The 27843-nt window shown below is 59.8% G+C and overlaps 1 protein-coding gene across 6 annotated transcripts in view; it reads left to right on the top strand.

Annotated features, from left to right (window-relative positions):
* CD82 (CD82 molecule) overlaps positions 1–27843 on the top strand; it is a 48489-nt gene that overhangs the window by 6880 nt on the left and 13766 nt on the right. For 2 of the 6 annotated variants that reach the window (XM_070563821.1, XM_070563818.1), the window contains exons 2-3: positions 20121–20203; positions 24829–24901. In XM_070563821.1, the coding sequence (XP_070419922.1) occupies positions 20141–20203; positions 24829–24901 (136 nt within the window). In that variant the 5' untranslated portion in view covers positions 20121–20140. Of the gene's footprint in view, positions 1–7030; positions 7145–8235; positions 8383–14529; positions 14673–17251; positions 18015–20120; positions 20204–24828; positions 24902–27843 lie in introns of those variants that run through there. The other 4 variants (XM_070563820.1, XM_008535271.2, XM_070563822.1 and 1 more) reach the window with 4 other exon arrangements.

Raw genomic sequence — 27843 nt, forward strand, 5'->3', positions numbered from 1 at the left:
AAGTAGATGAATGCATTTAAATATACACATAACAGTGAGATTATACAGATCAGATTACAGACCTTTATTTTTTTACTTTTCCCTTTTTTCTGAATCTTCTGTAGTGAGCCCATCTTATTTTTATGCTCAAGAAAGGAAGAACACACTTCCACAATAAAGCTATCAAAAACCTTACTATACCTATTTAAACAAAAATGTATTATATGAACTTGGGATCATCTGGAGTGTCATTTTTTTTCAAAAGGCAGTGGAGTGTTGGTTTGAAGTCACTATTGACTTGTCACGCCTCAAAATTTGACAGAGGGAGTGGCAATGGAGGGAGTTGCCATGGCCAGCGGCCTCAGAGCCTGGGAGAGTGGAGTCAGATATGGCTGGGAGTGTCGTCAGCTTCCCTGCTGGTGGACACACCCTGAGTGCCGTGTGGCGTTTGGAAAGCTTTTCAACAGTCCTTAACACCCAAGGGCGTAACTCCCTCATGTGTAAAATGGAATAATAGTAATGCCTAATTCAGGGGGTGCTGTGAGCGGTAAAGGAGCTTAACCCACGTGGAGGTTTCCCAGGGAACCCCTCTTTTCCTCCTTAACTTGGGACCAAGTGAAAACAGGTGACAAAGATTTAGCTCCAAATGGAAGCGTCGTTACTGAGAAGGCTGGCCGGAGAAGGCGGCTTTAGATGGGGACCCAGAGGGCTTGCTAACGTCTGCCTGGTCCTGGCAGAGCTGCCGTCCGGTCACAGGCGGCGCTGGACAGGCGCGGGCCTCCCTGCAGGTGCAGCCGCAGGTGCAGCCCAGATGCAACCCTCCCTGCAGGCAGCTGGGCTCTGTGAGGGGCGGGGCCCTGCCGGGCAGGCCCAGTGTGTCTCCCAGCCGAACCAATCAGATAAGTCACTGCAGGCGTGACGTGAGAAGGGGGCGGGGCGAGGCCGGCGGTGTTCCCCAGGTAGAGGGCCCTGGATAGGGAAGCAAGTGGAGAGGGGAATATGTGTTCCCCCTCATACACATAGGGCACTTGGAAACATGCTGGGGATGCAGTTAGCGCTCAGTAAACGTTCCTTTGTCGTTGCTAATAATGGTAACAATGAGTAATTCTGCTATTAAGGTTGGAAAGTCACTCTCCCACTCACTGTCTTGGGAGATGGAATATTAGGACGTTGTTGCAATGGACCTGTGAGCCGCCCTCACGGGTAGAGGAAATAGAAACTCAGGGGGATGGGGGAGGATGGGTTTTTCTGAGGTCTTGCGGCAAGTGAGTGGGTGGCCCGTCCTTACGTCACTGTCGCGTAGACAGCCCATTTCCGTGACCCCCATGCCCTGCTGAACGCACAGCGGAGCAGTCACTGTGGCTGGGAGGGTGTGTCCTCTGCCCTGGTGCTGTGCCTTTAGACGTTCTGCGAAAGCGCCTCTGGTCGCCTTTCTCTCTGCCCCACACCCTCTCTGGCAGGGTCAACCGCAGGAGACTGTAAAGCCTGCCACCATGCTTCTCAAGCTTTGTGCATAGCCGAAATCCTGGGGGGCAAGCTGCAAGGAGGGGCCACTGGGGTTGTGCTTACAGCTTGGGCTTCATCCAGCCCCTCAGGCCTTGATGTTGGCCAGACCCAGGCTTGGGCCAGCTCTTCCTCCCTCTCTGCTCACCTTCGCGCAAGCTTCTCAACCTCTTAGAGCCTCGGTTTCCCTATCGTGAAATGGGAATGGCAGTGGTACCTCTCCCACGCTTGCGTGAGGATTAGATGAGATACTGGGTGTGGGGTGAATGTCAGGCTGCGCCCTGCACACGGCCGGAGGATGATCCGGGTGATGATGATGGATGAAGCCTGCTCCTTTGCGGAAATGACAGAGTCCTCCTCCCAAAAGACTGGAGCCCCTGCTCTGGGGTGAAGGGTCTTTCCAGGGCTAGTGGGAGCTCCAGGGGTCAAGAGGGCCTTCGGCTGTGGGGGGCTTAGTCCTCTATCAGACTACTGAGCCCAACCTCGGCCTGGTGCTGGCGGCCTACAGTTGAGGGCAGAGTTGGGGGCTGTGATCTTGGTCCTGTGGTGATCTGGAGCAGTTCTAGAGTTCGTCGAGCCAGTCTCCCTACCCAGACTGATCCATGGACAATATCCAGCCTTTGCTTGCACACCTCGAAGCTTGGAGAGCTCACTATCGTTCATCTCTGGATGGATCTGACTCTTAAAAAATATGACATCGAATCTGAGCAAACCCACTGTCCCTTAGCTCCTACCGTCGGTCCTGATCATTCTCTGGGACCACGTGGAATGTGGACACTCCCTGAAGGGACCAAGGCTCCCTTATAGCAGGGCCCCCACCCCAGCCAGTGATTCAGATGTAGAAAAGAGACGTTCGTGTGAACTTTTTTAAAAAACTTCATCTCCATCAGAACCAAATAGCCACTTAAAAAAAAAAAAAAAAAGACTTCCTGGTTATTGAAGAAATCGTCTTTGTGGAAAAATTTGGAGGGTAAAGAACAGAGGCAAAGAGGAAATAACTGGTCAGAGATAAATACTGCGAACCATTTGGTGTTCTTTCACACACACACACACACACACACGATTGGGATCACGCAGTATGACCCACTTCCTGTGCTGTCGCATTCAGGTTCACATCGTAGAGGGGGATTTTTCCATGTTACTCAGTATTCGTCCGCAGCCTGCTTCCTGGCTCCCTAGTATCTTGCCACAGGGATCTACCTTGACCCAGTTAGACATTTCCCTGCCGTGCCACCCTTAGGCCGTTTTGAATTTTTCATTGACTTTTTCATAGCATCCGTGTCGCTGTAGTGACCACCTTGTCCAGACCTATATTTTGAGCTCAATTCTAATGATCTCCACAAAGTGAGTTCCTAGACGTGGCTTTCCAGTCAGACGGTTTTCAAACTCAAGGTCTGAAAGCCAGATTCTCAGGGGAAAGCCTGTTCGCTGATACCCGCCCAGAGTGGACCCCCACATCTAGCTCCAGCCCCACCGGGGGGAGAGGGCATTGACTGTCCCTCAATGCTAGTGAGCAAACGCACAGAGGGAAGGGGGCAGGCTCTCGGGGGATGGTGTGTGTGCAAAGGAGCCCGCAGCTGGGGAGCTTTTCTCTTCCCCTGTAGTCTCACTTTGGCCCTCCCCCTCTCTGGGAACCAGTGGTGTCATGAACTAATTATGGGATCTCTTTACTATTTAATGACCTCTCTCTCTGGTGACTCCTTTCTCCCCAGTAGCCAGCCTTCCGGGAGCCAGGGAGTGCGGCAATGAGTCTGTGGGAGGAAGTTTCTCCGGAGTAGGAGGCGGGGCGGGGCTGGTGCTGTGGTTCTTGAACTCTGACATACATCAGGCTCCCAGAGGTTTGTTAAAGCAGGGTTGGTACCCCTAGAGTTTCTGACCCCATTGATCTGGGGTGCCGCCCGAGAAGGTGCATTGAGAGTAAGTTCCCGGGAGATGCTGCTGCTGCTGCCGGTCTGGGGGCCACACTTCGAGAACCCCTGGAATAGTGGGATGGGGCAGGGCAGGCTGTGTGCTGGATTTCACCTCCTGGCACTACTGACAGTAGGAACCCTGCCCCGTTTAATAAAGCCTCGTATGAGGCTGGCACTCAGTTCCCTCTGCCCCCACCTCATCCCCCCCTCCAGCATGTGCTATTATATATGGATGTGCATGGTTATCGCCATCCCCATTTTACAGAATGGAAAATCGAGGCTCTGACAGGTGACTGGATATGTCCAAAGATGCCCTGGAAGCCGGCAGGGGAGCTGACACAGGAGCCCTGGCCTTGTCACCTCTCCCTGCCCTCCCCTCACACACTCCAGGCTTCTCCCACGCAGGTCTGGCACAGAAACAGAGGTGCCTTCCCAGAGCGCTGTCCTGCCCCGGGGGACCTCAAGTGAGGTGGCTGGGAAGGCAGGTTCCCCCACGCTGTCTCTGAGCTGGTCTCGCTCTCCTTCCTACCCACCACTAGCCATTTGGTAACGTGATCCTCTCCTAAGATCCGGTCTTCTCCAGCCCGTTTATGTTTCCAGGTATTGTTCTGGGCAGGTTTTCCGGCAGGCTGGAAACTTTCTCCTGCTGAGCTGGGCGCTACCGGCAGGCATAGCAGAGGGACGGGAAGAACCCTCATCTGTGCACTCCTCATGCGTGTTAGACCCTGCCCTGGGCGCTTTGGAGCTGTGACGTCAGGCCATCCTCCCACCAGCACCCCCCCAAGTAGAGAGTATCGTCAGCCCCCATTTTACAGAACCCCGGGGGGGTTCAAAGAGCCCAAGGTCACAGCAGAAAGGGGCAGAGCTGGGCTTTCCATCCCAAACTCCCAGGCTGGACCCCCTCGTCTGGAGGGGCATGGGTCCTGGACCCGCTGGGGTGTGGGGGAGGCAGCCTGTGCTCCATCCCCACCCCAGTCAAAGACCAGCCCGAGGGGCTGGCTCCCTCTGGGTTCAGGTCTTGCGGGGGAGGGCCCTGGCCTCGCCATCGGGAGACCCAGTTCAGATCGTGCTCTGCTGCCGCCTGGCTGTGTGACCTTGGGCAAGTCGCTGCCCCCTTGGGGTGTCGAGCCCTCATTTGTCACACGGATGCCTCCTGCTTTGTGGCTCCGAGCAGTGAGCGCTTTCTCACGTGCTTGTGTCTGGAAGCCTCCGAGCCCTTCGTGAACTAGGGGGAGGCATTATTACTAAGCCCATTTTACAGGGCATGACAGAGGCCGTGAGTGAGATGCCCCACACCCTACAGCTGAGGACGCATTAGAGCTGGGGCTGGAACCCGTGTCGTCTTTGCTCCCCATCCCGAGCCTGGCCCATCACCTGGAGCTGCCTCCTGAGTGAGGAGGGGCAACTCCGGGCTCTGCTCTGTTCTCAGCCTTCGGATTAGGGGTCCCAGGGCTCTTCGTGGGGCTGCTGGGTCCTGGGGGCCAGAGGCCCAGGACTCCAGGAAAGGCAGACCCTGGCCGCTTGCTCTGGGTCCGGAACCATGGGCCGGGAAGATAGGGTGGTCCTTGCTGTCCATGTTGACGGCTCCTGCTGAGGCCTGGCATTCAAAGCTCCTGGTGGTGGCAGGAGGAGGGGTGCAGCCAGGCTCCCCCTCCCACCTCAGCCTCTGGCTTCCCCTGGGCCCTGTGCCTGCCCTCCAATGCGTGGTATGGAATTTTCTAGACTCTCAGACCTCGGGGCCTGGGCCCTGTGGTTCTGCCTGACTGTCCTCGCCTCCTCCCTGTATCCTGACCTGAGTCTTCCTCATCCTTCTGGGCCCAGCTGCAGCCACCCGCCTCCCTCAGGGAGGTCTTGGTCCTCTGGGCAAGCCCACTCGGCTGTCTCTGGCTCTGTCCTTCAGGTGACTGACTAACTGGGTTAGTTAACTCCCCACAAGGCCCTGGGGGTGGGCACGTGGCTTTTGTGGGTCCCCACCAGGCTGGCGGTGCTCAGAGTGCTGGGGCAGCCTCAGACCTGTGACCCACGCTTTGTGATCTGGTGCAAGTCCCTTACCTTCTCTGAGCCCTGCCTCCCTTCTCTGAAGAAGAGGACAGCTCCTTTCCTTACTGAGCACGTGTAAGGCTTGCAAGAGATACAGCGCGCAGAGTACCCCCTGCTGGTGTCTGCTGGGCTCCAGGCCCTCGGGAATGCCAGTCCCCACCCTTCCCTGCAACCAGCCGTGCCTTCCTCTCTCCTCCCCCCTCGCCCCCCACCCCCTTGAGCCCGTGTCTTGGACCTTGGGCTGAGGCTGGAGGATAGCTGCTCTAGGTAGGGGTGCTCTGGCCTGATAACGGGGGAGGAGCCAGCGCAAGGGCGGATCAGCTTCAAACAGGCCCTGCCACTTCAAATGGTGACCCTGGCCCAGAATCCCGGTCCACCCATCTCTGGGAGGGGCTGCTCCTGTCCCCTGGGTTCTCAGTTGCACAGGAGGCCCCTGGTAGGCCCGCTGAGGACACCTGGGAATGCAGGTGACCCGAGCCAGAGCACTCCCTCCCAGGGGATGGGTGGCAGCCTTTCGAGCTTCATTTGCATACACTGTTTCGTGTGCTGGGAAGCCTACGGTCTGCTTTCGCTTTCTCTCTTGGCTTTCCCTTGCGCTCTTGGCTCTGGGCCTGGAGTGCTGGGTCACCCTGGGGAGCAGCCTGTCTCTGAGCTCCTTTCTTCCTGTGTAGCCCCCGGAGCCCACCCAGGCTCGAGGCCCAGCCTGATTTTCTGAGACAGAGGTGTGTCCCCGCAGGTCCCCATGCTGAGAGCCCCTGGGGCCCACTGGGGGCGCAGACCCCTTCCTGCAGCACCAAGCACCTTTCCTGTCCATTCCTGTCTCTTCTCGCCTGTCCAGCCCCTCCCCCAGCTCCCTGTGGCCTGGAGCCTTCTCACTTCCCTTTATTGTGCAAGAACGGTTTTATTCCGCAGAGCTTACACCTCCCGTCAGGTGGGAAGGACTCTGGTTACCCCAGAGAGGGAAAGGCACTTGTCAGGGCCAGCAGCTGGGCCTCAGCCTCTCTCCCCACCCCCATTCCCCAGCTCTCAGCGGATGCTCACATTCTTGGCCAAAGTTTGCCTTCCAGAGGAGTGTCCCACGAATGGGCAGGGGAAGGGGGTTGGGAGGAGGCGGGGCTGGCGAGTCCCAGGTCTCCAGGCTCCCGGTGGAGGGTCCTAGATGTCCACCCTCTTTAGGCACTGGCGCAGGGCCCATCCCATTGCAGAAAGGGAAGCTGAGGTTAGGGAAGTGGGGTGACCACAGGCTGGAGCTCGTGGGCTCCGTCCTTTCTTCTCTTCTCTCCAGGACCCTGAGGGCTGCGGGGGCGGGGGGGAGGGGCGGGGGCGGGGCGGTGCTGTTTGGAATGGAGCTGCTCATTTTGGCTTAGCCACTGCTGGCTGAGGCCAAGTCCCCTCTCCCTGCGTCAGCTCCTTAGGGTCTGTGGGTGGCTCCAGCACCCTGTCTAGTGATAAAGATCCATCCAGACTGCTCAGGAATCTCAGGGCAGGGCCAGGGGGGAGAGGGCTGATGGTGCTCCATCCACGGCACCGCCCACCTGGCACTCCTTCGAATCTGCAGGGGAGAGGCCAAGACTGAGAAGAATGGGCTGGGGAGGGACGGGCCCTTTTGGCGGCTGGTGAGGGGAAGGGCGGTGTGGGTAAGAACCACAGGGCCCTGGTCCCCCAAGGCGGCCACCAAAGAGGCAGGGCTCTTGGCCACAAAGCGGGCTGAGGTATGAGATTGGGGGCGGTGGGCCAGGAAGAGGAGCTGAGCTGGCTCCCAGGGTGGGGTCCTGCCTGGGGCAGCTGGGCCTGTGCTCTCTGGTGGGTTTGCCTCAGGCTCCCTGGGGGCTTCCGTGGAGACCCCAGAGGGCCAGAGGGCTGCAGGTTGGAGCCCCAGATGCATGGGAGGCCCCCCTTCCCTGGGATCTGTCTCTCTGTTCCTGTCTCCCTGTCATCCTCGGTCTCTCTCTTTATCTGTCTCTGCCTCTCTGTCTCCCCTCCCCGTCCTCCCCCACCTCTCTTTTTACTCCCCTACTGAAGCCCCCATCAGGCCCTCTCTCTCTACCCTCCAGGTGCCCCTGAAGCCAGCACATGTCTGGAGGGTATAGTGGGTGTGGGGGCCCCATGGCCGAATCCAGCCCAAGGGGACTCGTCGCTGCTCCTCAGCGGGCCCAGAGGACCCGAGCAGCCCAGGCAGGCGTCTTTCTCCCTGGGCAGGGGGCCCCAGTGGGTTGTGCTGGTCTCCTCTGCTACCTGCCCCAAGTGCCAGGTGTCCGGGCTGGTTAGGCGGCCACCGCCCTGCCTGGGAACCAGGGGCTTGGGCTGCACCACCACGTGGGGAAGCAGCCCTACCTCCCAGCCTCCGAGGGCCCGGATGGATCCCTGCCATTGACCGTGGAAATGGGTTTCCCAGGCCCCCCTGCCCTGGAGCCGGGTGCCCACCGTGGGGAGGACTGGATAGGCGGGAGCCGGGGCATGAGGGCGGGGTGAGGCTGCCCTGGACCCTGGATGTCCAGAGGCTCTCGGGACGTGAGGGGAGAGACCGGAGAGATGGTCTCAGAAGCAGGGAGAGACAGGACAGAGTGGAAGGCTCACAGAAAGCCACCCACACCGGTAGGGAGACATCCAGAAGGGGAGAGACGGCGTGGGAAAGAGCCGGGGGCAGGGGTGAGGCCCGAAAGCCATCCAGCACTCCTCACCTGGGCTGCACTCCCTCCAGCCGGGTCTCGCCAGGAAGCCCCCCGCCCACCTCCAAGCCCTGGGAGTTGACGACCTGCCTGTGCCCTCCTACCTCACCTCCTCTTCCCTGTGCTTTCCCCAGGGACCCAGGAGAGCGAGTGCCTGCCCCTGTGTGCTGCCTCCACTGCATCTCCCTCAGCCCCTTCTCTGTCTCTCTCTCTGTCAAATAGCCCCGAAGCCAAACCAGCTTCCAGGCCTAAGGAGGTGCTGAGAGCAACAACCTTGGGAGGTAGGAAGTATGAGCCCATTTTACAGATGAGGGAACTGAAGCTCAGAAAAATTAAGTGACTCTTCGGGATGGACAGCCCCCATCTGGCTGACGGCCACCCTAGCTACTCAGGCCAAGATAATTAGGGCCGCAGACAGCGTTCTGTCAGGGTCTGTGCAGGAGGATTTCTGGGAAGGCTGCCTGGAGGAGGGGGCATTTCAGCCACCCCATCTCTTCCTTCCTGAGCCCAGAGCCTGCAGAGGGTATGCTGTGACTGAAGAGCATGCCAGCTGCCGTGTGACGTCCCTGATGTGCGTCCCCCCCCTTTCGGATCACCCTGCCCTGCCGAGGCCCCACACCCAGCCCCCATCCTTAGTTTCTTAGGAACCCCAGCCCTGGCCCAGAGGTTAACACTTTGTCACGCACCTGTCCCCAGCTGACCAGACCCTGGGATGGATGTGTGAGCTGGTCCCTGGTGCCTTATGCGGCCCCAGGGTGTCATTAGTAGGTTGGGTTCAGAGGCTGGGCTGTGAAACCCAATCAGCGTGGGTTGGGCCTTGGCGAGGTTATTTTGGTGACCTGTCACTTATGCCTTTGTTTCCACAGGCAGCCTACCGTGACAGCAGAGCACGGGGGCCCCGAGTCAGACTGTTGGGGTTCAACTCCCAGGTCCGTGGGCTGTGACCTTGGGCAAGTCCCGTTACCCCCTGAACCTCAGTTTCTTCAACTGTGAAATGGGGTAAAGGCCCGCTGACCTCTTAGGGCCCTTACAAGGATAACCTGAGCTGCATGAAGTGCTCACCACCGTCTCTGGCAAGGAGGAACGGCAGAGATGTTAGCTTTTGGGATTAACTGCTGGGGAGTGTGTTCTGAAGAGCCCGTTGTGTCCCTCGGAGGGAGAGCTGGAGGCGGGGTGGGATCACCGTGCCCTTGATGCTTGTGTTGGTGTATAATCGCTCCTTTTCACGTCTTGGCCCTCTGGGCTGGCACTCCCTGAGGGCAGGATGGGTTTCGTCCATCCATTTCCTGTGTCCAGCTCGGGGCCCCTCAGAGTAGGGATTCGATGAGCTGCGGTGGGCAGTGGCTCAGGATGGAAACTCTGAGCAGAGCGCGGCCGCTGGGGAGCCCCCTGGGAGGGCCCCCCTGGCCTTCCGTGTGGGAAGCAGTGTCGTGCAGCAGGTGGGATGCTGGACTCCAGAGTCAGAGGGTCTGGAGCACAAAGCTCAGCTGGGCCACTGTCCTCCATGTGACCAGGGCAAGTGGCACTACCTTCCTGAGCCCCACACCCTCCTCCTGACGTGTGACGAGGGGACCCTTCGCCTACTGTGCTCTCTTCGCAGAGTCTTTTTCCTCTGCCAGGCTCACAGTCTGGGGTTTGGCAAGCTGATTCCGCCATCTTCCTGGACAAGCCCTCATATCCCCATTTTAAAGATGAGCACGCCGAGGCTCAGAGTGGGTAGGCTGCTTGTCAAAGGTCACACAGCTCTGTGGAATGGGATTGGAAATTAGGTGTCTCAATCCAAAGTCCATACTACGACCTGGTTCCTTATTCTGCCTCTCACCGTGGGGCTGGGGAGGGGTCCTGGGAAGGTGGCTGACTCCTGAGAGCCCACCTGGGAATCTGGGTCCTCTTGTTAGGGCCCCTGGAATCTGGGGCTCTTGCATAGCCTCTCCTACAGTCCTAAATATCCTCCTAATTTAGAGCTTCCCAACCCATGTGCCCAAATGGGTTACGAGTGTGTTGAGATAGCTCATCAGCCCTTGGGGCAGAGCCGCGGGCCGGTCCCCTGAGATCAGGCTCAGTCCTGTCTGTCCGCCCCAGTGTGCTAAACAAATATGTGTACTTATCTACATGTATCGTGACAGGAAACGGGTTGGGAGGCACTGAGGCACTAACCAGTTCCCTCCTGCTCCGACCATGCACTCAACACACACTTTCCCCGGAAGGGTGGGGATTATTCATGGTCCTCTCTGGGCCTCAGTCTGTTCATCTGAGAAATGGGGACTGAAGGAGGTGACGTCCAAGGCCTTTGCGGCACTGTGAATCTGAGTGTGTGCGCCTTAGACCCCAGCATTGGGAGAGAGCAGAGTCTGCTGGGGGTCCAAGCAGCCTGCCACGAAGGCCAGAAACAGTCAAGAAAGGGAGCCATGAGAAGGAGAGGTCAGAGGCTATGGTTCAGCCTCAACTTGAATCTTTGGCTGCCTGGGGGCCTGATAGGGAGGCTAGAAGGCTCTGGATGTCTGTTCATCCTCATGCTGCCCCTCCATTAGAGTGGCCCACTTCTTCATGCTGAAGGCTGTCCAGTCTCATTGCTTGTGTCTCAGAGCAAAGCCTGCTGGGAAGGGCCACATCTGTCAGCCTCATCAGCCACACTGGAGGAACACCCTGGCCGGGATTGGTGGGGCTGATCTTTTCCTTCCTGACAGGAAGCCAAGATTCAGGCCTGGGAGCCAGAGCAGGATGGGGTGGGGGTCAGGCAAGCAGGCAGAGGCACAGAAGGGTGGGGACAGTGGGCTCCACCGTCCACCCCGTTCACGTAGGCCACAGGTGAGGAGGAGAGAGCTGTGGTCTCAAGTCTGACCTGAATTTTAACCGTGGCTTAGCCACTTACTTGTGTGGCCTTAGGCAGGTCACTGAGCATCAGAGTCTCCATTTCTTCGTCTGTTAAATGAGATAATAATATCTCAGGGGGAAGCTGTGTGTTATAGAGATCAAAAGAGAGACAGTGGGATGACATTATGCACACTATAAAGTTCTGTCTCTCCTCTGGCCCAGTCTGGCCAGGGCTGGCTGCTGGCCTGTGTCCCTCTGGTACCCTGGCGTCCTTCCCCCAGTGCTGGGAGTCAGTCCCAGCTCCAGGGCGAGAAGCCCTCGGGAGAGTGGGAGCCCGTCACAGCGGCTCGTGGAGCCGTGTGGCAGGAGCTGTTCCTCGCTGGGCCTCGGTTCCGCATCTGTGAGACAAACAGGGGCCTTGGGGTTCCTGGGAGGGGCTGATCTGGACGTGTTTCTTCCAGCCGCTGGTGGTGGTGGTGGTGGGGTTTGCTGGCTTGTGTGTGAGCAGGTGACAGTGCCCCTGAAGCTCTTTGCACACCTTGCCACAGTCCTCCAACAGTCCTGTGAGACGGGCGTCCTGCTCGTGTCCCCACGTTAGAGATGAGACGCTGGGCCCAGAGAGGGTCAGCGACTCCCTTGCTCGAGGTCACACAGCTAGCAGGAGCAGAGCTGCCGTTGGAACCTGGGTCTTGAAAGAAACTTGAGATCGCAATCAAGTTCTCTGGCCTCCCCATTTCCCTGTTGCCCAGAGTAACAGCTTTTTACTTTTTTTTTGTTTGTTTCTTTTCTGTTTTAACAACAACAGAAAAAGGTAAGACCAGAGATTGAAAAATAAGATAGTGCGGAAGTCAGAGAGCCATGCCCTGGAGTCAGCCGGGGTTCCAGGAAACACATCATCTGTCCTCTTGAAAACAAACACAGCCACCTGTGGCCGGCCTCTTCACGGGCCGTCGGGACAAAGTCCAGAAACCGGAGAGCCAGGTGGCCAAGAACCAGCTTGCAGGTGGAGCGCCCGTGCACAGGAGGGCTCTCTCACCTCACTTCCTGCTCCGGCAACAGGATCAGTTGTCTGACTCACCAAATTGGCTGGACCTCCAGGCCTCCAGCGGGCCCCTGAGGCACAGCCCAGAGGCTCAGAGACAGAGGCTCCCTCCTTGGGCGGCCCAGCCCAGCCCCGCTTAGCACCCACCCCCTTGCCCGGGAACAGCAGGAGTCACCCTGTGGCACGGAGGCCTCCAGGCCGGGCACAAATTTAGAGGCTGGATCAGCCCCCCGGAGGGCGTCCGACTGTTGGTCACGTAACCAACAATTTCTGCGTAGTCATTCTCCTCGGCGTAATTGATAGCATTTATTTGACACTTGATGGGTGCCAGACACTGGACAAAGACTAACTCGCATGGGCCTCCCCAGAACCCATTATTAACTCCATTTTACAGGTGGGAAAGCTGAGGCACAGTGGCGAGGTGATGCCCAAGGCCACACAGCTGGACAGACTTGGCAGCTTTGGCATCTTCAAGTGGGGAGAGTGGGAGGCATGGGCCGGGGTGCCAGCATGGATGAAACCCTACTGTGCTCTGGCCTGATCGTGGTTCGCCTCACACCTGCGTGGGGTGGGCAGCTTTAGGATCCGCATTCTCTGACGGGGAGACGGCTCTGCAGTGTTTCCCGAGGGTCTGTGGCTGGTGTGTGGCAGAGCCCAGGGTGGGAAGCCAGGGCATCGGTGTGACTCTGAGCCCAGTTCTCCTTACGCCTCTCTCTGCTGAAGGCCCGCTGAGCTGGGACAGGGCCTCGCGTGGAGACAGAAGAGGGATTTCCCAGTCCTCCCCTGCGTGCTCAGCCCCAGTCTTGCTGCGCGAGCTGCAGACTGTCACTCTGGCTCCTCTGAGATGGGCAATGATCTCAAAGGTCTTCAGCACCTGGCACCCGGATATTGCTCTGGGCTAAATGACCCAGAGGAAGGAGCCTCCAGGAAGTGGGGGATGGAGCAGAGACACGGGGAGCTTGCTGTGAGATTATCCCCGTCAGGCCCGGCTGCACCAGGACCCCCAGGCCCCGCCTGCATCCCACTCGGAGCAGAGGGACGCGGCCACCCTGGGCACGGCGTCTATGGCCATGACCCTCAACACGTTAGAATCCCCTGGAAGGCTTTAAAAATTTCTGATGCCCAGGCTGCACCCCAGACCAATTAAATCAGATTTCTGGGAGGGGGGCCCAGGCACCTGCAAGAGCTCCCAGGGTAATTTAGAGCTCCCAGGATAGTGCCAGGGTGCAGCCAAGATTGGGGACCAGTGCTCTGAATGGCTGGGAGGCGAGGGAAGTAAGAAGCTCCGGGCTTTCCTGGGTCAGTGACCCCAAAAGGGGATGCAAGCATGCACCTGCATCTTCCTAGGGAGAGAGTTCACAGCCCCTCCAGCTTTCCTGACCCAAAGGAGATTAAAGTCCAGTGTCGGGGGCAGCAACCTCCTCCCCACGCCAGCGATGATTTCTAAGGGCCAGGAGCCTCTGGTGGCAGGATCAAAGTTGGTCATCCTGTCTCCTCTGAGGAGCCTTTCCTGACCTCTCCAGGCTCCCTCCTGTCCTCCTTCCTGCAAACCCGTGTCGAGTGCGGACTCCGGACTCGGCACTGTTCTGGGCTCTGGGAAACAGGGTGAATGAGACAGACGCAGCCTCTCCCCGCAAGGAGCCCCATTTTCAGGGGGGGCTCCACACCCACTAGTGACACAATAAGGTCACTGCCACGAGAGGGGCCATGTGACAGGCCCAGGTGTCGGAGCTCTTGCTCCTTCGAGTCAGGGCTGGCGGGGAGCCCCCTCCCCAGAGATGCTGCTGGCTTTGTGGGATGGGGACCGAGGCTGGGCATTGGTGTATTTTGATTCGAATGTGTAGCTGGACATGAGGCCCGCTGTGTAGATGGGGTGTTCCGGGAAGGCCTCTGGGAGGAGGAACTCGGCCTTCTGAGCAAGGCTTGCGGGAAGGGAAGGAGGCCACCGGAGCTTCTGGGGAACAGAGCTCCTGGCAGCGAACCGCAAGGTGCAGGCCCCTGGTGGGCAAGGGCCTGCTGTACTGGAACCACAGGAAAGAGCGGCCTGACAGATGGATGTGTGTGTGGGGAGGAGGGAGGTGCTGAGGACAGAGGAGGGCCAGGGCAAACCAGGCAGGGCCCCGCCGGCCACATAGGAGCCCGGATTTTGTAGCTAGCCTGTCTGCTCCGTCACCATCAGAGGACAGCAGGCAGGGGAGTGACGAGATCTGGTCTGCATCTCTCAAAGAGCCCTCCCTCGCTGGGGATAACGGATGGGCGAGGGTGGGAGCAGACCCTGTGAATAGCAGGGAGCTGAGGCATGGGGCTGGCAGAGCTGGTGGGTTGGAGCAGACACACATGGGCTGGGGCCGGGAGAGGCGGAGATGGGAGCGTTCCTCCTGAGTGTTTACTCTGAGGCAACCGATGGGCAAAGGGCCACCTCCCCTCTGGATCCTGGCGGACCGGCCCCCAGGGGACCCTCCAGAGTCTTTGACCTGGCATTTCCAAAGACACGTTCCACATGGTGTTAATGGCTAGAAAGTGAAAATGGTTTTAGGTTGGCAGTGTTTACTGCCAGCGTCTTGGAGACGTTAATGGCTCATGGACAGTGACTCACGGGGAGGAGGGCTGGTGCTCCCCAGACTTGGTGACAGCAGAGTGTTTTGTTCTTAACTGTGCGTCACGTCTGCTGAGGACGGCTCCAGAGAGCTCTGCTCTGGCCCCATCACTAGACAGGTGAGGAGGCAGCCCTGGGAGGGCAGTCGCCATGCCAGGCCTCGTACCCCGTGTCCCGTCAGAGCAGAGTCTGAGCCCGTGCCTTCTGTCTCTGGGCCCAGAGGGGCCTCGCCACTGCATCACTCTCTGCCCTGAGGCTGGACGGGGACATACGGGTTCTAGCATCGGGCCACAGGGCTCCTCCCCATCCTTGGGGAGGGACAGGCCAGCCTCCGACCTTACAGGTGTGAACGCACAGGGCCCAACCCAGAGAAGGGGCTCCCGGAAGACGCCAGCTCCTCCCTGGGCCACCTCCTGTGCCCAGGGCCTCCAGGGGAGGTGAGGGAGCCTTGGCAGCGGTGCTGGCATTCAGAACTGGCTGAGGGTGCTCACCTTACAGGACCCTCACCCCTCGTTGGGTGGGGACAGTAGAGGCCCGAAAATAGAGTCTCAGCTGACTGAGACCCCCCTTTGGGTGGCTGAGCACTTGAAAGCCCTGGTGCTCTATGTGGAAGACCCTCCCCCCCCACCTCTCCATCCACCTGTTCCTCCATCCATCCATCCACCCATCCATTCACCCATCCATCCACCCATTCATCTAACCATCTGTCTAACCATCCATCCATCCATCCATCCACCCATCCATTCACCCATCCATCCACCCATTCATCTAACCATCTGTCTAACCATCCATCCATCCATCCATCCATCCACCCATCCCTCTCTCTACCGATCCCTCTATCTCTCCATTTCATCCACTCATCCATTCCTCCATCCACCCGTCGCTCCACCCATCCGTCCATCCATCCATCCCTTCATCCATCCATCCCTCCATCCACCCTTTCATTCGGCCACATTTGCTGGGAGCCTACTTTGTTCTCATAAATAATACATAGTCTTTCCCCTCAAGACATCACAGTCCAGAGGGGAGATGGACAAGTAATAGAAAATTCGTGTACGACATCGAGTTGTGATAGTCACCTCCATTTACTGACAGCCTACCACATGCCCGGCAGTTTACCCAAATTATCTAATTTAATCTCTGGACACATCTGGCAAAGAGGTTTTATTTTCCTCATTTCACAGGTGAGTAAGGTGAGGCTCAGAGAGGTTAAGTCATTTGTCCAAGATCACACAGCTGGGCAGTGATAGAACTGCGTTCAAACCCAGGCAGTCTGATGCCAGAGCCTGTTCTGGGAACGGCTTCAGGGTCGAGTGCCACTGGAAGGAAGCAGGGAGGGAGTGCCCCTAACCAGCATGCGTGTTGGCGGGGAGCGGGTGGCGGTGGCGGTGGTGACCAGCCTGGCTGGAGTAGGAGGTTTCCTGGAGGAGGCGCTGTCTGAGGTGCTTCCTGAAGGGTGAGTAGGAGGTAGTGAAATATTAGTATAGTAATTTCGTTGCACAGACTGATTTGGCATAAAATTATGTATTTGGGCAATTTAAATTGTAGTTTCTTAGAAATGGCCAATTTACCTGCTAGTAAGTCTAACATAAAATCAGCACCCCGCCCTGGTGCCCACACAGCCGTCAGTGAATGTTCTGGAAGTTTCTGATAAGATGTGCTTGCATCTCCTTCCCCTGTTCTGTGGCTGTTAACACACCCTCCGCCATCGTAGGAAAGCAAAGGCAGACCCTGCAGGGCTCTCCCAGGAAGTGTGTGCGAGAGAGCGTAACGTTGGGAGGCGTCCTTTGTGCTTAATTTCATCTGCGAATGAAACGCTCGCCCTTTCTTCTTCCACGAGTACTGATGCTGCCCAGCGCCCGCTCACGGAGCCCTGCCTGCGGGCGCTGACCTCACTCTCTCTGTAACGGTGGGTCCCCTTAGGACCCTCACCGTGGAGCTGAGGACTGCGAGGCCCCGTAATCCCTTCCCCGTGGCCATGTGTCGACAGCCAGTTCTTGCATCCTTGTCCAGGGATCCTGCATCTTCTCTCTCCCAACGGTCCAGTTCCTGACGTTCGACTCCTGCCACCCAGCTCGCTCTCCCCGAGACCCCAAGCTAAGGGCGTCCCTGACCCTCACTGCCTCTCACACTGGCGTGCACATTGTGTGATCTCCTAGGCTGGGGGCTGGCAAGCTTTTCCCATAAAAGGTCAGACAGGGATGTTCTGGGTGTGTGGGCCAGACGGTCTCTGTCGCAGCTGCCCCGCTGTGCCGCGGACAACACGTCATCTCGCGGCGTGGCTGTGTGCCAGTACACCTTTATTTATGGACGCTGAAATTTGAATTTCGGGTGTTATGGAATATTCTTCTTTTTATTTCTTTCTACTTAAAAGTGTAAAATCTTCTCTTAGCTCTCAAGCTGTATAAAACCAGGCAATGGGTTGAACCTGATCCACAGGCCCCAGCTGGCCAACCCCTGCCCCGCACTGGCCCTTATTCCCGTCTCGTGGAGGAGGACACTGGGGTCAGACCCCTCAACGTGGGAGAGCAGAGCTGGAACATAACCCCAGGCCCTCTGAATCCAACTCGGGGTCTCCTCAAGGCTGGGTGGTGGTTGTGGGCTCCCTGGGGAATGCCTCAGGGTCCAGGATCTGGGCCAACATGCCCACGGGCCGCCTGCCCCAGGCTCCAGCTCTCCGCATCTTCTCCTCCCTTAGGCAGTTCTCAGGTCCCATCCTGATTGACCAAGCTGCCTGCCAGTCGTGGGGCTGCCTGGCTCCTGCTCCAGCATCTGAAGCCACCCAGCTGCCTCCTGGAGAGAGTGGGGTGGCCCAAGGGCGAGGCCGCCTGGGTTCTGTCCTTGCTGGTCCACATCCTGGTGACTTTGGGCGAGCTCCTTCGCCCCTGGGCCTTAGTTTGCTCAGAGGACACTGCAGGGCTTTGCCCAAGGCCTTGCACACTTGTGTGAGTGACCAAGAGACCAGCGAGGGTGCCCAGGGTCTGGAGCGCCAGGGATATCAGCCTGGCAACCTCAGCTCTTTCTTGCCCGCCGAGCCAGAGCTCCTTTGAGGTGTCACCTTGCTACTCACCACCTGATGAGACAACAGAATCCCAGCTGCCCCCAGAGATCTCTCCGTAAAGTTGTAGTTAGTCCCCGGATGACCTCACTTCCGAGTGGAAAGATCTCGGGCTCTGGAGCTACCACTGCTCACGAGCTGTGTGACTTGGGCAAGTTGCTTCACCTCTCTGAGCCTCAGCTCCAGGGATAGGAACACCCTCCTCCCCTTCCTGGCTGATGATGAGGATAAGGGGATGACAGACGCCAACGGCCGCCCGGAGTCGGGGCCATTCACAGGCAGCCACTCCTTCCAACTGGGCAGGCCCGGTGTTTACTCTTGTCTAAAAGCTGCCCCTTTCTGAACCTCCCAAGCCTGCGAGGCTGCCCTGGAGACCCAGCCCGAGCAGACACTGCGGGAGCCGGTAAGTGTGGAAACCGTCTTCCTGGAATTTCTAGAACTGTGCAACCGCGAGGGCCGGCCGTGGTTGCTAACGGACTTCTCCAATTGCACAAGCCCGCAGCAGCCACGGTGCTCACAGGAGGCAGCTGGAGTGTGGGCAGCGAGGTGCTGGGGAAGGGGTGGCTTTGCCAGAGGCTGCAGAGGACCCGAGCAGGCCAGCCCCACAGTGTCCCGTGTTTCCTGGGGGGAGAGCCAGTGGGTTTGTGGGGGAAGGAGGCTTGCCTGCCTCCCCCAGAGAACCTTCCCGCTCTGCTGTTTTGCTCAGCACAGTTGATGAAGTTGATGAAGCGCCTGCGGTTGGTCAGGCGCTGCGCTGGGAGGGGACAAAGGGGACAATAGCTCCCCTTCATGAGGTCCTCCCCCGCCGGCCTCACTCGGCCTGGCTGGCTCTGGAGCTCAGATCGCTGGACTCCTGGCACCGGGGTGCCCTGTCTTCTCACCTCTGTGTCTGGGGGAGCCCGATGTCCCTGGGTCCTGTGTCACTGCTGTCCCTGCGTCCTCAGACCTGGGCCTGGGACCCTGATAGACGAGAGGAGCCTTTCAGTGTTGTCTCCCCAGGTAGCACTTGAATCCCCCGCAAGTCTTTGTCAGACTTCACTTCCATGCCACCTGTGACGGGGCGCTCACTGTCGCCCGGGCAGCCTTTTCCTTCTCTGGATGGCTTTGCTTCCTGTCGTGCCCAAATCTGACCCACAGAAAGGCAGCGAAAGAAAGCTTTGTCTAGCAGTGATGTCAGAGAACTGAGCAGGGCCCCTGGGAGGTGGCGAGCCCTCCCCAGCCCCCCACCCCCGTCACTGGAGATGCAGAAAGTGGAAGCTGGGCTGTTATGGATTGTTATGCACTGTTAGGATGGTTGTGTCCCGAGAAGGCTGAGCGGCCTCCAGATGGACGGGGGGGTTCACAACACGGAGGGCTCCTTTCACACTTGCACGAGGAGGGGGCAGCCCACGGCCCGGCCTTCCGTTCCCTCTGCTCCGTCCTCCCCAGAGGGCAGTGGGAACACGGCTGGGGCTGTGCCTGCTTCCCACCCCTGAGCCCAGCTCTGCCCGTGCAGCTGTCCCAGGCCAGCTGTCCTGGCCCCAGCTGCCCCATGCTGGCTCCCACGACCCCACGGGGGCTGAGGGCTGGCCACTGTCATTCCTGGGTTGTCTGGCTGCTGGGAGGGGGTGAGGGCAGCCAGCTTCCAGCTTCCCGCTTGCTCCCTGAGTCCTGCCTGGCCTGGGCTCCCTGGGTGTGGAGGGACACGGCCAGAGTGCTGGAGCACCGTTTGAGTCGTTTCAGAAGCACAGGTGTGTCCCCCAGGGCGACTGAAAATGAGAAACAACCTGTGTGTCCGATCTCAGAGTACCTAGTCAATGCTTCGTGGTATATCTATATACCACTTGAACCTGGGGGCCTTGGGGGGGCTCCTGGATGGCTTCCTGGGGTCTATGAACCCCCAGAGATTATTTGCAAAATGCTACCTATACATGGGTTTTCCGGGGGAGTCTGTGACCCCCCCCAAACGTTAATGAGTGCTGAGCAGTAGTGTGGATTCTTGTCAACATGTCAGATTGTGTCGTGGAAGAGCATCCTCTCAGCACACAGAGACTGTAGATTGTAGAATGATGCTGCAAATCGCTCTGGACAGCACGAGCCCAATTTTGTTCAGAACCACACACGCAGGAGGGACAGCTCCTGAGATGATGACAGGCTCCCAGTTTCGGCCAGCATCCATCTAGGCAAGTTACAGAGCCTGAGGGTCTTCTGTGTAATGTCACTCCAGGCCCCGCCCCGGTGGAGTGGCTGACCCAGACCCTAACTACTGAGCATCAAGCAGCCAAGCCTGCCCGGAGGACCGCACTTCCTAGCTGTGTGGCCTTGGGCCAGGCGTCTAACCTCTCTGGGCCTCAGGGTGTTGTAAAATGGGACCTCACGTTAGTACCGACCTCATGGGGTTGTGCAGGTGAGCTGGGAGGGTGTGGGGCCAGCAGGTGTCGGGTGCCCGCCAGCCTTGGTTGCCTCTCCTCCCCTGCCCTGGCCCCCTCCCGCCCTCCTCTGACCTACCTGCCTTCTCTCTTCTCCCCAGGGAGCTCCAGGCCCAGCAGGATGGCGTCAGCCTGTATCAAAATTACCAAATACTTCCTCTTCCTCTTCAACTTGCTCTTTTTTGTAAGTATGGCCACCGCCGTCCTCATCGCCAACAACAGACTCTCTCCTCCTGGGACATCCCAGCCTGACCCTCCAGAGACCAGGCCTGGGGACGGCAGCGGGGCATGGCGTGGGGGCTGAGGATAGACCATTCCCAAGGGAACCGGCTGGGGGCAGCAAGGAGATTCCCTGAGTTCCCAGTGGCTCTGTGGGGGACCCCTGGGCTCCGCTCTCAGCCTTGCCCTCTCCTGGGGCACCGAGGCCCAGGCCCATCAGGGCTGGATGTGGGCGTGGGGGGAGACGACCCCCCTGGGCTTCCCCTGACTCATCAGTGGGGAGTTGCTGGGAGGAGCCTCTGGGATCTGTCTTGTCCGGTCCTGACCCCCCCACCCTCCTGCACCCCCTGAAAAAACTTGCCTGTTCCTGTTCCAGGGCTCGGCTATCCCCACTGCACTCCACCCCCATTGTGGGGGCTGTCCTCCGAGATCCCAGAGCGGGGCGAGAGAGGATGGGCTCTGCCCTAGAGGGGGACCCACGCCCCCTTCCCGCACCCACCCTGGCAGGCCTCGCCAGGTCCCTGAGCCAGGGGGCCGCCAAGAGGGCAGCTCTGCGCACATCTGGAGCTGGTTTTCCTGGGGGCTCGATGTTCCTCTCTGGGCTGGCACCGACTCACTCCTCCTGCCTGGGAGCTGGCAGGATGGTGGGGTGTGTGTGGGGGAGTGGGTGTGTGATGGAGTGAGGGCCCTCATGGTCCCAAGTGTTGGGCGCCGTGTCCTCCCCGTGTTGCTGGGTCACCCTACGTTGTTAAAAGATCGGGTTCCACAATAGGGTGTTTGTTATGGTCCAATTTTATTTTCAAAACTCGTACACACACATGAATATTTTTGAGAGGAGAAGAAAATGCCTCTGCATGTTAATGTTGGGACTCCTGGGGATTTTGGTTTTGTTCTTTATGCTTCTCTGCATTTCCCAGATTTTTTACAATAGACGTGAATTACTTGTGGGGGAAAATATTTTACATGACAAGTGACATAGGATTGTGGGAAGTTGGGAAAATAAAGAACCATTGTAAATTCCCCCTTATGACTTTAACCCGACACACACATCCTCACCAGGGTGTTCCTGGCACACGCAAGCACGCACATGCGCACACGCACACGTGCACACGCACATGCACGAGGACAGCCGTAATGCCGCCGGCCCTGCTGGTCGTCCACCCTGACTCCAGTCCCAGCCCCTCCTCGAGGGCAGTGCTGAGCCCCACTGTGACTCTGGCCCTCCGCTGGGGGGACAGGCAGGCCCGGAAGCCATCCTGGGCAGGGCCTGGGCACCCGGGCCTCCCCAGCTTGGTGATCACTTCCCTCCCGGCCCGCCAGGCCTCTGGAAAGCTCCTCCCACGCAGCCAGAGCCAGGCCTTCCCAGCAGGACCCGTGGCTCCTGGGTCTCGGCCTGGCCGGGGGTCGGAGCACTGTCTTTCTGTCTCTGGGCATCCTGGGGATTCGTGAGAGGGATCTAGGCCATAGCCGAGGAGGCGATGGGGCTTGGGGTTCCGGGACAGAGACACCCTGTCTCCCCCCAGTGTGGTGGGAGGGGTGGGGAGAGACTTTGTGGAGAGAGGGACCAAGCTTGATGGTTTGGGCCCAGGAGTCCCTTCCTGTCCCTCTCCCCGCTGCCCTGCTCGGCCCTCCCGCCTCTTTCCAGCTGCTCCAGGGGCTGGGGGAGTCAGGGGTCAACCCCGTGCATGCCGGGGCCCAGGATGGCCCATCAGGATGGGGAGTGGGCACTAGGGGAGGGGGAGGGGACAGGAGGGAGTTTGGGGGCCATGTCGGCTCCTTCGCCCTTTGGCGGTGTCTGCCCTGACACCTCTGTACTGAGACCCCGTCCTGGGAGCTGGAGACACATTCGCTGGCAGAAGATTATGGCTTCTGTCCTCATGGGGCTCACGTTCTGGGGGCGGTGGGCTCTAGTCAAACACTTACTCGAGTGGACGATGACACCGCCCTCGTGTTTGGCTGGGAATGAAGGACATGGCCCCCGGGAGAGCAGATAATTATCAGGGGCTCAGCCGGCTCCCTGGAGTCCTGTGTGATGCTGGGGGAGGGGTCCGGCTGGGGCCGGGCAGAGCCCTGCGGCCTCCCGGAGGGATGCTGGCCCTGGTTCGACGCACGGTGAGAAGTGGCTACGTGACGGGACCTGTGGTTGGAAGCATCGCTCGGGCTGCGGTGTGTGCTTGCCCCAGCACGTGTGTGCACGTGTGCGTGCTCGCCTCCTTCCCTCCTGACGCCAGACCCGCCCGAAGACGGCCTGGCCAGCTTTTCTCGGCTCTGCCCTGGGGAAGGACGCTGGCTGGCGGGGTCTCAGCTCCTGGCTGAGTCCTGTCCGGAGATTCTGGAGGGCTAGAGTGCTTGATGTGGGGAGGTGCCCCGCGCCCCAGGCCTGCTTCACGGGGAAAGGGGGTGCCATGGTGTTTCCCCCTCTTCTGGTTGGCCACCTGCACGGCCCTTCTTCCTGGCAGACCCGAGGCCTGGTGGCTGGTCCGGCCACAGCTGACGGTCAATTCGCAGTCATCAGACCCACGGAGGGACCAGAGGGGCCGTGCCAGGGACTTCCCTCTCCGGGAGGCGAGCCGAGGAGCTTGGCGGGGCAGGCCCGGATTGAGGTCTGCTTGGGATGACGGTTGCCCGGAGGGGATTTCTGCCCTGCCTCTCCTTCCCTCTCCGGAGCGGCTCCTCTCCCCGCTGCCCTGCCCCGAGCGTGGAGATGAGCGGGCCAGGCCTCTGCCGTGTGGGTCTGGGTGACGGGAGCAGAACGTGGACCTGACGACGGGCCCTTGGCTGGCCGTGCTGTGAGCTGTAGGGTCGGCAGGCAGGGGCCCAGGGGTCTCCTCTGGGACCCAGACTCCTGGGTTCTGTGAAGCCCCCCTTCCTCCCAGCGAGCTGCACAGTCTGAGTGCCCCCACCTGACGGTGGGCCCTCCCCTCCCCGGCATCTCAGTAGCCTTCCTGTCGCCAGAGACCAGCTCTCCAGGCCCAAGCCCAGGCCAACCCAAGTAGCCCTGTGGCCGGTGTGCCTCTGTCCAGCCCCGATCAACAGTCACTCTGCGCTTTGAGCCCCTGATGGGGAATTGGGTAACCTTGTGCGGCGTCAGGGCCTCAGTTTCCCCATCTGTACAATGAGGACAATAACAGGGCCCATGTGAAAGGAGAGAGGAGAGGACAAGTGAGCGGCTGGAAGACAGGGGACCAGGGGAGGGTGGCCATCTCGCCTCCCCATTTGTGGTCGTCTCTGCTGTCCCTCTGGGCACTGGGACCAGGGTCAGGGAGTGAGGCCGTCCCTTCTGAAGGAGACACAGTACCCGCTGTGTCGGGGCTCCGCTCCTCTTCCAGAGGAAAAAACAGTAAAACCCATCCTGTCCTTATTTAAAAGTTTGATATTTTGTTCATCATGGATTTTTTCCATTCATTTTGGTTTTTTAAAAAGAGTTGCTGGAAACTCTTGTTTATCTTGGTTACTGAGGGTTTCGGGGTCCCCTGAGTTTTCGCACCCGAGGCAAGTGCCCCATTCGTCTGACTCGGGTCCCAGCGCTGTAAGGACGGCAGAGCCAGCCTGGCAGGCCCTGGGCTGGGGCTCACCCTGCCTGAGGGCTTTGTCCGCCCCTGCTGGCCTCGCACCCGAGATGATGGGCTGGGGGCCAAGGTGGGGACCCGGGGCTGGCAGTGAGGCGGGCGGTGACATGCTGGGACTCTCAGGGTGGGTTACTCCCCAGTGGGCCCAGGCTAAGCCCCAGGCAAAGGCTGACCTTGGGGGGGATGCAGGGGCCCCACCCGAGGGAGCCTGTGCTTTTGCCCAGACTGCAAGCACTTCCTGGCCTCGGCCGGCGTGGTAAGACCGTGGATCCTGGCTGGGGGTCCACCTGGGGAGGGAGGAGGGAGTCCCTGGGCCTGGGCCTGCCCCGGCCCCCTGTGTTCGTGCATCCCCCACCTTCTGCTCCTGCCTTCACAGCTCGTCCTCGTGCTCCTTCAGTCCCTGAGCCCTCGGCTCCTGGGGCTACAGGCACCCGGGGATGCAGAGCTGCATGCAGCCCCGCCCTGCCCACAGGGAGCTCACTACCCAGCTGGGGAGACACACGTGGCAGAGTTAACCCAGCGGGAGCAGCTGTCGAGGGGCCCATGGTGGCTGCCACAGCTGGGGTGGCCCTTAGCTCCTGCCGGAAACGCTCCTGCAGACCGAGGCCTGGCGGCCGAGTCTCAGGGCCAGTGGCTTTGATGTTCAGTCCTTGAAGGGTCTTCTCCAGTCTGTTGGGGAGGCTCCGGCCCCTGTGCTGGGCTGGAGTGGAGGGGTGACACGGGAAAGGGCCAGGGGATGAAGCAGGAGGGTACACCGCCAGGGGGCTGCACCCCTCAAAGCTGGAAGGCTCAGTTGACCACGCATGGGCATGGGGTGGGGAGACGGGCGGCAGGGGCTCCCCACACTGTCTGGATCTGGGGTGCCAGGGCTGCGGTTTGGGGCCTGAGGTCACCCTGACATGGGCTGGGCAAGGATGCAGGTGGCTCCCCGTGTCCCCCTGGCCTGGACTGCAGGGGTGGCTTGGCGGGGCTCCCCCACCCCCTGCTCCCAGGCCCTGCTAACTGCCCCTTCTCCTTCCAGATCCTGGGCGCCATGATCCTGGGCTTCGGCGTGTGGGTCCTGGCCGACAGGAGCAGCTTCATCTCTGTCCTGCGTAAGGACCCCTCTCCCCGCTCCCTCCTGGCCGGGGCAGCAGGCACGGCTGCTCGCACTGTTGCTGTGGCCCCTGCTGGCTGCTCTCCCCGCTGACCACAGGGCCTTGCCCGGGGCCTGCTGCTGACCGCTCCGCCATGGGCCCTGCGACAGGGGTTTCTGGAAGGAATTTACTCTCGCTCCCCGGACAAAGCTGCTGTTGTCTGGAGAACCCTGGGGTGAGGGAGGGCTATTCCCCACCCTGGCCCTTCCCTCAGCCCTGACCGTGAGAAAGCCTCTGTACGTTCTCGGCCTTCCATTTGGCTGTTCGGCAAAATGTGGGCAATGCTCCCTCTCCGCCCCAGTTCAGAGGGTTGTGAGACAGGGCCAGGAGCGACAGACCAGCAGGCGTCGGTGAAGTGCCTACTATGCGCCTGGCACCGGCAAGGCGGGTCGGGCACATGCGCTGATGAGGAAGGCACCATGATCAATGGTTCGTGCTCACTCCGCGCCAGGCCAGGGGCCGAGCATCTTGCCCGTGTAAATTGTCTTTAATCCTGCAACAGCCCTGCGAGGTAGGAGCTGTGCTAGTCCCGCCTTACAAATGAAGGCGCGAGGCTCAGAGAAGTTAGGGCCCTGGCTCAAGTTTACACAGCTGCTGAGTGATAGGTGCAGGACTGGAACTCTGAGAGCGTTGGTCTGAAATGCTGCACGTTGGGGGTGAGCCACAGTGCGGAGGCCCCTTCTGTCTCTCTTTAGAAGCAGGAGGAAAGAAGCCCAAGGCACCCCTCCCCAGATGGTAAGAGCCCTTCTGGGTCTACTCACACTCTCCTCCAGGAAGCCCGCCAGGCTTGCTGCACGGACTCTCGAGGCTGCCCGAGTGGGAGGGAGGTGCTCTCGGCGAGTGTGCCCGCAGCTCACTTCCCTCCCAGCAGCTGCCCAGGGCAGCGGGTTTGGACTTAGGCCCACAACAGCTGCTCGATTTGAATAAAACGGAACCAGGCTAGGAGGGGTGATGCAGGGCCACATCCGTCACTGTGTTCCCAGGGGGCTAGGCCTGCCCTCAGCAGCAAAGGGAGGCAAGGATGATCCCCTCTAGCCGCGTCCGGGGCGGCCCGGGGCTGCCAGGCCTGCTTCCGTCCTGGGGCCGTGCACTGCTCCCCCATCCTGGGCTGGGGTGCGGGCTTCCTGCCTCAGCCAGGTGCCCAGGCTCCCCACACCCTCCCAACAGGGGACGCGTCCTCCTCAGCCCTGACCAGGCCCAGGCTTGCTGCTTCCTGGGCCGGCACACACCCACCGGGCGCTGTGCCACGGGGCAAAGTCTCGAGGCCCAGCCCGCCATCTGCCCTCTGCCCTCTGCCCTCTGCCCCCTGCCCGGGGTGCTGGGGGCTGCCGGCTGCTCCTCCCACCTCCTCCCTGTCAGATCTGAGAATCTGAGGATCTGGCCAGACTCAAAAGGCACCAAGCTGCACCCGGAGAGTTTTTACAAACCCCAGGACCCGGGCCCCACCCTGATGGATCTGCCTCCCTCCGTGCCAGTGGGGGCTGGGAACGTTATGGTTTTTGAAAGGCTTCCCGGGCTGCCAGGTTCAGAAGCACCAATCTGCTAGCCCGTCGCTAGAGGTGCAGAGAGGGGACAAAGGCTCCCTGAGAATCACACAGCAATTGAGGTCGGAGCTGGGGCCCGGGGCTCCTGACCTACGATGTGCCGAGCTCCCCCCTTTCCTAAGTGAGTCCTCGCTGTCAGTCCGGGGAGCCAGGCAGCACCATGCCCACTGTAAAACGGAGGAAACGGAAGCACAGGCCGGGGAAGTAACTTGTCCAAGGGCACACAGCTAGAACGTGGCGAGCTGGGCTATGAACCCGGTGGCAGAGCTCCTGAGCCCCCAGACCCCCAATCCATGGAGCGCAGGGTTCTGTGGCCAGCCACGTGTTCCTGCCTTAACAAGAGGAAGCGGGCACAGTGGTTCAGAGCACACCCTGCCGAGGTTCCCATCCTGGCTCTGCTACCTGCTGGCTGTGTGACCCTGAGCAAGTTCCTTCACCTCTCTGTGCCTCTTTATCCATAAAAGGGGAATATAATAGAAGGCACCTCATGAGGGTATTACGAGAAATTAAATGCGTTAACATGTGAAAGGAGTTTGGAAAAGCTTCTAGTGAAGAGTGAACCCTACATAAGTGACCGTTAAAGGAGTTTGTGACACCATTGACTCCTCATAATGTCGCTAAGAAGGAGGACTTTCTTCCCTTTTACGGAGAAAGAAATAAAGCCCAGAAGGGCTGGTCCGGGGTCGGAGCCTGTCAGCAGCGGAGCTGGGGTCAGAACCCACTTCCTCTGGTCCCTTCTGTTTGGGCCGCTTCCTCCCCTCCCCCCACCCTCGGCTGGAACCCGCCAGTCAGACCAGGAAGCTGCCTGTGCCATGCACAGAGGATGGGCTCCCCCGGATGCTCAGGTGGCCCCTTCCTAAGTCAGGATCGGGCCTCTGAGACCCTACGAGGACAGGAGATGTGCTGAGAAGCTGAGGCCCCGCAGTTCGCCGGCCTCAGGGGAGGGGTCTGCGCTGGGGGCTCAGCCCTGGGCCTGGCCTGCTGGGTTCCGGGCGGCCTGGCAGCCTCTCTGGACCCCAGGACCTTGGGGTCGGGTCAGGATGTCCGTGCAGCCTGTCGCTGTTCTGGAAGTGAAGGGGGGGATTCACATGATGGGCCTTGTGTGGGTGGCGCACGGGGGTTCCCAGGGGCCCCCGGTCCCGTTGTTCTGGGGGGACTTGCTGGCACCACGCCCGGGAACTCTGGCGGCCCCACCCTGCTGGTTGCTGGGACCCGGGCAGAGGGGGCCTGCGATGAAAAGGTGGCTCAGGCCCGGAAGCCCCCAACTCGCCCTAGGAGGGCTCTCCCCGGCCTCCCGGGGGGCTCCTGTGAGGAGCTGGGCGGAGGCAGCCCTGCCCTGGCACCCTGAGGGGACGA

The sequence above is a fragment of the Equus przewalskii genome, chromosome 11 (genome assembly GCF_037783145.1).
Source record: "Equus przewalskii isolate Varuska chromosome 11, EquPr2, whole genome shotgun sequence".
Lineage (NCBI taxonomy): Eukaryota > Metazoa > Chordata > Mammalia > Perissodactyla > Equidae > Equus > Equus przewalskii.